This window comes from Haliotis rufescens, unplaced genomic scaffold, assembly GCF_023055435.1.
Source record: "Haliotis rufescens isolate VD_foot unplaced genomic scaffold, xgHalRufe1.0.p SCAF_3, whole genome shotgun sequence".
NCBI classification, from domain to species: Eukaryota; Metazoa; Mollusca; class Gastropoda; order Lepetellida; family Haliotidae; genus Haliotis; species Haliotis rufescens.
The window spans coordinates 55,239,701-55,248,916 of NW_025964001.1; the positions used below are offsets into that span (position 1 = coordinate 55,239,701).

The window sequence follows — 9,216 nt, forward strand, 5'->3', positions numbered from 1 at the left end:
TTGGAATGCAACATTTAGCTTCCGGCGACGTTCATGTCACGTGACTATGTTTCTTCCGGGTCCATTTTGACGACATGTTTGTTACAGAAAGCAAGGAACATGCCACACTGTTGTGTTCCACAGTGCAGAAATAGAAGTGAAACAAATCCTCATTTGTCATTTTATCGTTTCCCTGCGAATCCTGCGACTCGAAGGAAATGGATCTTGATGATTCAGTAAGAGACACCGATTAATTCATTTTTAACATCATGTCTGTTGTCAGTGTGGTTTATTGGGCTAATGTTGCCTTGATGACTTTTCCTGCGATTTAGGCATAAGGAGGATTTGCTTTAGACAGTTGTAGTTACATTCAGCCCATGTTATGTTCTGTGTAGAAACTTTTAAGTGCATGACGTCTTCCAGAGTTGGACCTTACGATTCGTCTCACGCAATGTTAATGCAGGTTTTGGTACTTAATAAATACTACATTGCTTCGCTTTTCTACCATCAACGGGCCTGCTAGTCCTATATCAAGCAATGTAAGCAAGCTGACCAGTATGCCATTGATAGTAGGTTAGTGTAGCAATATATCACAAGGGGCGTAAACATAACGTAGTCTCTGATATCTTGGAGACAGTTCCAAAACAATGTCGAAAATGTATGTATAGGGCCTATGATAATTTTTTTAAATGAACAGTTGTTTAAATTAGTATTATCTTTATAAAGAGTATGTGTCCTAATGATATGATAACTGCGACTCAAAAATAAACATGTGAGTGACACCTGTAATCATGGTCATGGCTCTGGATTTGCGCACACTCGTTAGGGCTGGGACAGGTAGAAATACAGGCTGGGAATATGGACAGGGAAATATCTAAGTAGGGTTTGGTAGTATTTCAAACTTAAATCATTTCACAAAACTAAATATCTACTTTGTTATGTAACTTACCCTGAAAAACATAAGAAGTAAATAACAATATTATTATTTCGTCTATCCCCATCACTAATTTGATGAATTGTCATAGGTGAGGTGAGGTGAAATGGGGTTTAACATCGCGTCCAAGATTATTGCACTTATATAGCGCTGTGCATGTACGTGTGTGTGTGTGGCTGCTTGTACTAGTCCTGACTGATGCCGATTTATAGTGCTAGCTCACTGACATACCATGTCGCAGTTTAACATGAATACCCCACTCAGATACAGTATACTGACTCCGAGCCGACCAGTCCTTGTTTTAGCCCCTTAATGTCGAGCCCCAGACAGGGTAACAACAAGTACCGGATCGAACCCCGGACCTTCCGCTCTCCGGGCGGACGCTCTACCACTAGACCACGGAATTGTCATAGGTATGTCTGAACTGGCAAGATAGTGAGGCAGGAAGACAACATCTGGAGTTACAGGTGGAAGCCTGGGACATTAAGTTCAGTTTGTTGTGGAAAACCTTGGTGTCCATTTACTGCATCAACATTTACGTCTTTGCCTAGGAAACTAGTAACTTGAATCGTGACCCTCTTGTTCACTACATGCATGAAATATATATTGGCACTTGAATACTTTTAAGGTCCCGGTAAGTTTTGTCTTTGCCACAAACTTCTAATAAATCTATCTAAACAGAAAATGAAACATGGGACTCATTATGAAGGGTATATTTCTTTATCTGCAAACATGGGTCTGGTAATTCATTCAATTCAATAACCTAGGGTACCCATCCCAGCCGGCGTCTAGCCGGGAGAGCCACATTTCAGAAATGGCTATTGCCGGTAGAGCCACATTTTCAGCTGAGTGCATTTCACCTATTCTAGCGGGTAATTACTTAATCCGATTACCAATACCTTTATATGAGTGTCCCACATTTAAGTTACTAAGCGTGGTGTTCTTTAGAGATACCTTTAAATGAGTGTCCCACATTTAAATTATTAAGCGTGGTGTTCTTTAGAGATACCTTTAAATGAGTGTCCCACATTTAAATTATTAAGCGTGGTGTTCTTTAGAGATACCTTTAAATGAGTGTCCCACATTAGTTGGACTTTGAACGTGCAGCTCACAATGCCGTGACTGATGTATTTCCTGGGACATTAGTTAGAGGGTGTTTCTTTCACTTCACCCAATGTATCTGGAGGAGGGTGCAGAAAGAAGGTCTGGTGATGGGCTATAAGGAAGATGAGGAGGTGAAGAAGCTGGTGAGAAGAGCTGCTGCCCTCCCTCTACTACCTCGTGACAAAGTGGATGATGTGTGACTTGATGCCATTGCTGACTCTCCTGCTGGCCCTAAAGTGACTGCCTTCATGGACTACGTGACAACCAGTTGGGTTCAAGGAGGGGCCTTCATGCCAGAGATTTTGAACCATTTCGAAAACCAAGGCCACCGTACCAACAATCACCTTGAAGTGTGGCACAACAAGATAAAGAAACTTGCCAAGAAGTGCCACCCGAACATCTAGGAGGTAGTGAAGCTATTTCAGCGAGAGCAGTCACTCAAAGAGGTTGCAGTCTTGAAACTCTCTCACCAGTGGTCAGAACCTTAACGAAGAAAAAAGTACAAGGCAATCGATGCACGTATTGCGTCCCTCAAGATCCAGCTCCTGAACCAACACCTGAGTGAGATGGAATATGCTGACCACGTGGGCGACCTCCTTCATCTGCAGTAATGACATTAAATCCATTATGATATTCATATGCTATTCATATTCATCAATGTAAAGTTTTGATGAATATGTTATCCTTGTTGAATAAAAAATGAGAAAACAAGATTTGTTTTGTTATATACGGTAACCTATTAGAATCACAAAGCATGTTTGGACAGCATAGCCGCGAGAGCCACATTATACAATCACGCAACCATAACCACTGCCGCGAGAGCCACATCAATTTGGGCTATCTATTTTCGAAATGTGGCTTTGCTGGCCTGTAACCTCCCAGCCTCCATTAGTACAGTACTCAAAAGTTAAACGAGATTAACGGGTTACTGTAAATTGTGAAATTAATGTGTCTCCAAAAGAATGATACCACTGGACCCTAGCCAAAAATGCGACTCAATATGAACGCGACACCCCCTCCTCTCAAGCATCAGTGGATTTCTATCTAAAGATGTCATCAGTCAGGTTTAGAATCCTCACCTTAATCCAACCTTACATTAATCCAATCACACACCAAATAGCGCTGAGTAAAGTACTTCTGCAAAAACAATACATGCGAGCTGGCTAGAATGAAGGGTGGCGCCTGTCTGGACTTGTGATCAGTGATGACATAAGTGAGTTGAACTCTTATCTTGACCCCAGCAGTGACAATTCACAGGACGTAACTAGTGTTTGAATGACATTGTTTATATACTTTATATACATGTGCTGCTCAATAAACAGTGGTGTGGAATACATCAGAGTATGTCTAAGTTGGTATATTTGCTATCCAAAATGTCTTATTGTTGATATAAATACGATGTTTAAAAATGCGAGCAAAGACCACTTGCATTTTTCGCATTTAATTCACGCTCACGTTAATTTCAAGATTTACAGTATTCAAAAACTCAGTCCTTCATCACCCATCATCAGATTGTATTCTTTTGTGTGAGGATGAGGAACCAATACTACGTCCTATCAGCAGCACTCTGCTCTCCATCTCTGACATGGTCGCTTCTACATACTGTAAAATCTCTCCTAAAGTATTGTCTTGCACCTTCCTTCTTGATGTAAGCTCTCTCTCAGGAAAAATCAATGAGTATCATGGGAATTTTTTTATCCCAAATTTTGGATAAAGGTAATATTCAAAATGGACCCAATATTTGAACAACTGAAAGTTTATGTTATATGATGGTATTAGGGCTGGGACGAGTCCAAATTTACTACTCTGGTACCCGCCCCCCTATTACCCAACCCTACCCGGTACCCACTGTAGGTCTCAGGAGATGTCTCAAAATGTCCGATTGGGAACTTTTTTAGCATAGCCCTGGCAAAATGTATATACATGTATTAAACAACCTGGTTATGCAGACACTGATGTTATATCTTTATTCAACCATTTGACAAATCAGAAGGAATGGGTGCATAGTCAGAAAGAAAAGCGAACATTAGTGACTTGTAGTGTAACCATAGAGTTGCAGATAATTTTAGTCATTAGACAATGTATCATGTGACTAACCACGGGTGTGGGTAGTCCTGTTGGTACCGGGTCCTCCTCAGTACCCACCCGACCTGGGTACCCGAGTTACCCGTCCCAGCCCTAGTTTGTATGACATTTATATTCCAACTGAGCTTTTCTTACTTGCCATTTATTTTAAATACTTACCAATTTCTGGATTGATATTTTTGTCACATCTGTATTCATGACTAGCGTAATTCTTATTCATCCTGTATACACTGACACAGACATGGAAATAACCCTAATAAATCCATTTTTAGCTCATCTGACTTAAATTCAAGTGAGCTTATGTACAGTCAAGTCCCATTAATCCGACATTTTTGGTTGCATATGATTATGTCGGATTAACTGGTAAGTCGGATAAAAGAAATTAGGTAGTACATGTATCAACGTTCGTTGCAGTTGTTGAAGTATGCAGCTACCAGCCGACTCATCTCGCATCAAAACACGGGGCTGTGTACTCGCGGGCAGATGACCACGGAGTACTCTGATCACTGTGTCGGATTAACGAGAGGGTGTGTCGGAGTGGGATTAACAGGTCTAAATAGCACTGATTTAATCAGTTCCCATCATTAGTGTCGGATAACGTGTGTCGGATTTACGAGACTTGACTGTAGTGACTTGTCTGTCATGCGTCATAAACATCTTCTTAGAAACCATTGGACCAATGAAGTTGAAACTTCACATGCTTGTTTCAACCAATGATGACACCAAATTAGTTAAAGAACTTTGAATCTGATTTTCAATATGTGCATCCATGGCAGCTGTGTTGAAAGACCTGTTTATGGCAATTAATCAGTCATGTCTTGTTCCAAATGTAATGGGGTGGTCGGGTAGCCTAGTGGTTAAAGCATTCGCTCGTCACACCGAAGACCCGGGTTCGATTCCCGACATGGGTACAATGTGTGAAGCCTATTTCTGGTGTCCCCTGTCATGATATTGCTGGAATATTGCTAAACGCGGCGTAAAATCAAACTCACTCACACTCCAAATGTAATGAAAATTGGTGCAAGTGTAAGGGCTCAACATATATGTCCTATTTTGGCAATATTTTACATTGTGACCTTTGCACTTTGACCATGCTCCTAAATTTTCTTAAAAGGCATTTTTTGCACTGTAAATATAATCTGCTCAGAAACCATTAGACCAATTAGACTTAAAGTTCACATGCTTATTACCTGAATTTGTCCAAGAGGTTTGAATCCGACTTTCCATCTGGCAGCCATACTTGTAAATAGTTTCCTGCAGGAAGTATTGTTGGTATACTATGGCGACTTCAGAATTGTAACCATGGTAACACAGCTATAGTTTGTAACAAGTAACTGTTACACTTTTTATATCTCCTCTGAAGCTTTAAGCACCAGGTACATGTTTTTTTTCAGAATAACGTAATATGTTTTAGGCATATCACTGCATTTGTGACATCTTGTCTTAAACTACAAGGCCTATGTAGCTGAAAGTTTGTTTGAATTATCCCAGCCATGGTGTCACGAAGAAATGCTTATGGAACTCGGATCCAGTTTAAAACATGTTCACCGGAGCGGACATGTATCGCACCATTAACGGCTTTTAATCGGCCATCAAATATCAAATGAATTTCCAGTACTTTCTTGACTGCACAGTGAGTCTGGTGCAGAACAGGTTCCCAGAAAATTCTAAAAGCGTTTAATTTTTTCTGACAAAATATATGAAAGAAGGGAGTTTCTTTGGTCTAATATGCTAGGGTTCTTGACATCAGAATATATCCTTCATGGACTTCTTCCAAGCGGTCCTGGGAATTTGTTTTGCACCTCATCAGAATATCAGAGGTCAAGGTCATGAGAGAGAGAAATGTCAGTGAAAGTTTGTGGGTACACTTTCTCTTCAAAAAGCTGTATCATAAAACTTTGTAAATGCCTTCTCCAGGATTTGAGGTCAGCATTGAGGTGTCTATAGGACATAGTTATGACATTGTCAGCTTTTGAGGCATCATTTAATACCTCTACAGACATGGAACTTTATATTTGCATTTACGTCATCTTAACAGATTCTACCACCTCAAATGTACCTATTTTTTTAGTATAGTGCACTCCCAAGTTTAATGTGCAACCCCCTCGAGGTGATTCATTTTTTTGGAATATATATTTTTTTAGTATTATGTAAGTGGCATGTTTATCAAAGGTCAAGGCTATCTTGGATATCAGTATAATGCCTTGGGCCCATGTACAAAAGTAGTTTACAAATAATATTTACCGTATTCAACGAAATAAGCTCCTCTCGGCGATATTTACTAACATATGAGCTAGTGAACAATCCCAATTAGCACCCCTTCTGATTGATCAATGTGCACAAGACTTATTTATTCGCGTATAATACACACTTGTGTGTTATATGCACCCTAAATTATCGTCAATTAAATTCTGGAAAAATATATCTGTCGTTTATAAACATTTCATATAAACCACAAAATTTATCCTTTAACTATTTGTTTCACCAAAATAATATTCTAATAAGAGCCCCCATTTCTAATTTTGAGAGCACCCTGGGCGTTTATTACGTCAAATACGGTATATCTGAGTTAGTGGGATTCATGATGTTGCAGGAATATGACACTAAGTGAGAATGTCAATCTCAAGGCTTGCTGTTATTTAAATACTCGCAGGACAAATAGCACTAACATTTACATATTGATCTAATTCCTTATGCTACTTAAAGTTGACCATGGTCAAAACATAGGTCGTTGTTCTCAAATCTCGCTCCCAAGATTTGTGTGTGTAATCAACGATGGCGGAATCTACTAACTACTCCGACTAGCAACACCAAATTCTGAATTCTCTCAAGTTAAGATTGTTTTTTATTCATTAATATTAGGTTAATTGTGAAGCCGAAATTATTTACAGAATACTGTAAGCAGTCAGGGTGACCTCTTGTTTATGCAGCTTTTCGAGGGGTCAATTTTCATGGCTCTGTGTTTGAATTCAATAAGGGCATTTCAGACCAGAATTTACACATTTGTCCCCTATTTATTATAAAAAAAGATGCAAACTCATTTTAAAAAAGATAAAAATAGTTCTATATATTCATTGTAATTATATTATTTCATTTTTCAAAGCAAAATAACAGTAATCTATGGTTATAACGAACACAAGGGGAACAGTAATTCTAGTTCATTATAACCGTAGTTATATACAGCAAATTGCAGGACAAAAAAACCCTGTTCGTTCCATCCAACAATTCGATATAAGTGTAGTTTACTGTAACAGTAATCTTGTGGGGTCGTTTCAGCTGCTTACTGCAGAGCTCATATATCAAATTTTGTTCTAAAACTTACATATGGTAATAATTATGTTCTAAAACTTACATATGGTAATAATTATGTTATGATACTTACATATGGTAATAATTATGTTCTAATAAAACTTTCATATGGTTAAATTATGTTATGAAACTTACATATGGTAATAGTTATGTTATGAAACTTACATATGGTAATAATTATGTAATAAAACTTTCATATGGTAAAATTATGTTATGAAACTTACATATGGTAATAGTTATGTAATGAAAATTACATATGGTAATAATTATGTTATGATACTTACATTTGGTAATAATTATGTTCTAAAACTTACATATGGTAATAATTATGTTCTAAAACTTACATATGGCAATAATTATGTTATAAAACTAACATATAGTAATAATTGTTATAAAACTTACATATGGTAATAATTATGTTATAAAACTTACATATGGTAATAATTATGTTATGATACTTACATATGGTAATAAACCAAGTTGATGTCAATAGACACTCGGGTGAGATTTTATTTATCATCCAACATCATTCTTCCACCATTTTCATTTTGTAGATGGTAATAAGCAGTGTCTTAAGTTTAAAAAGTACTGCCAACAGCTTCAGTAGCAGAACTACTAGTGATGTCATTTGATTGTGACGTCATGGTAACCAATGATGTCACATTGGTCTGCAAAGCATTGTGATGCAATTTCATTGCAGCGACATCTACAATGTAGATATTGGTTGATCTCATCCAAGCAATATCTCCTGTGGGAGCCAGTTTTAGTTTTGGATGATAAAGTAGACTTATTCTCTCTTACATACTCTGTTTGTGTCATTTCAGGCGAGATGACTTTGACCCAACACCTAATACGCGAGTTTGCAGTTGGCACTTCCCCCATGGCAAGGAGAGGGGACCATCCAGATTTCACTGGACCGAGAACCTGAAGGAGGGACAGGACACTCCTCAAGATGAGGCTTCTGATGTGAGGAAAACGAGGCAGTCAAGGAAAATGGGTGGCAGTACTAAGCATTACGCTAAATCAGACAATCCACTGGAGATTCTGGCTTCTGCTGCTTCAGTGATGGAGGCACTGGCACCACATCCTGTAGCCAAGGCAACAAAGGATCATGGGAACAGATACTTCAGAGTCATTGATGATATTGAACGCTACAATTTACATGCTTATGCTAAAAAGCCACGGTCAGCAGATCATGTACATGATAGTAAATCGGAGACAACAGTTGACAGTGGTGTGTCTGAAGACTATGTGGCCATGTGACCATCAAGACTTATTTTTGTACATATGTATTTGCGAGATATATTTGTATATTGTTTATTGTGATATTGAAAAAAATATTTCCTATTTTGTCATGTACTGGTAATTTCTATTTCAGCTATGTGAACTGATTAATTTTCAAATAAAGATTTGGGACAAGTGATTGAGTTTTATTTAGCGTTGCTTTGAACACCCATGGGACACTTAATGTTTGGGAAGAAAGCCAGAAGTGATGCATGTCTTAGACATTTACCATCTTGGTAAAACCCATGAGCATAGGGATTGTGCTGGAAAACAAAGGAATAGGTATATGAATCTGGGATTCCAACCCATCATAGGATTCTCATAGGATCCTTCCACTCGTAAGGGATGCAACTCAGACTGCCCATGCCTAGAAGGTAGCATGCAGCTTTTGATTTTCAACATTTTACAGGCCTACACGCACCAATGAAAACTGATAGACTGCAACAAAATCTTGATCCTCACGACATGACTGTCAACTTCCCTCTTGTTCTGCCCATGCCCAGTTCGTCAGGGATGGAAAC

General features: G+C 38.5%; 1 protein-coding gene across 1 annotated transcript; it reads left to right on the plus strand.

The window, feature by feature from the left end:
- Positions 1–29: 29 nt before the first annotated feature.
- On the plus strand, positions 30–8,834 carry LOC124148745. Its single transcript, XM_046520002.2, has 2 exons — positions 30–215; positions 8,236–8,834. Exons 1-2 carry the CDS (start codon positions 34–36, stop codon positions 8,672–8,674), a joined length of 621 nt encoding a protein of 206 aa, XP_046375958.2. The 5' UTR covers positions 30–33; the 3' UTR covers positions 8,675–8,834.
- The last annotated feature ends 382 nt before the right edge of the window (positions 8,835–9,216 follow it).

Bases quoted from the DNA above. Each gene is read 5' to 3' on its own strand.
- LOC124148745 (XM_046520002.2), top strand. From the start codon at position 34: ATGTCACGTGACTATGTTTCTTCCGGGTCCATTTTGACGACATGTTTG. The intron at 216-8,235 runs GTAAGAGACACC...GTGTCATTTCAG, and splicing joins AAATGGATCTTGATGATTCA to GCGAGATGACTTTGACCCAA.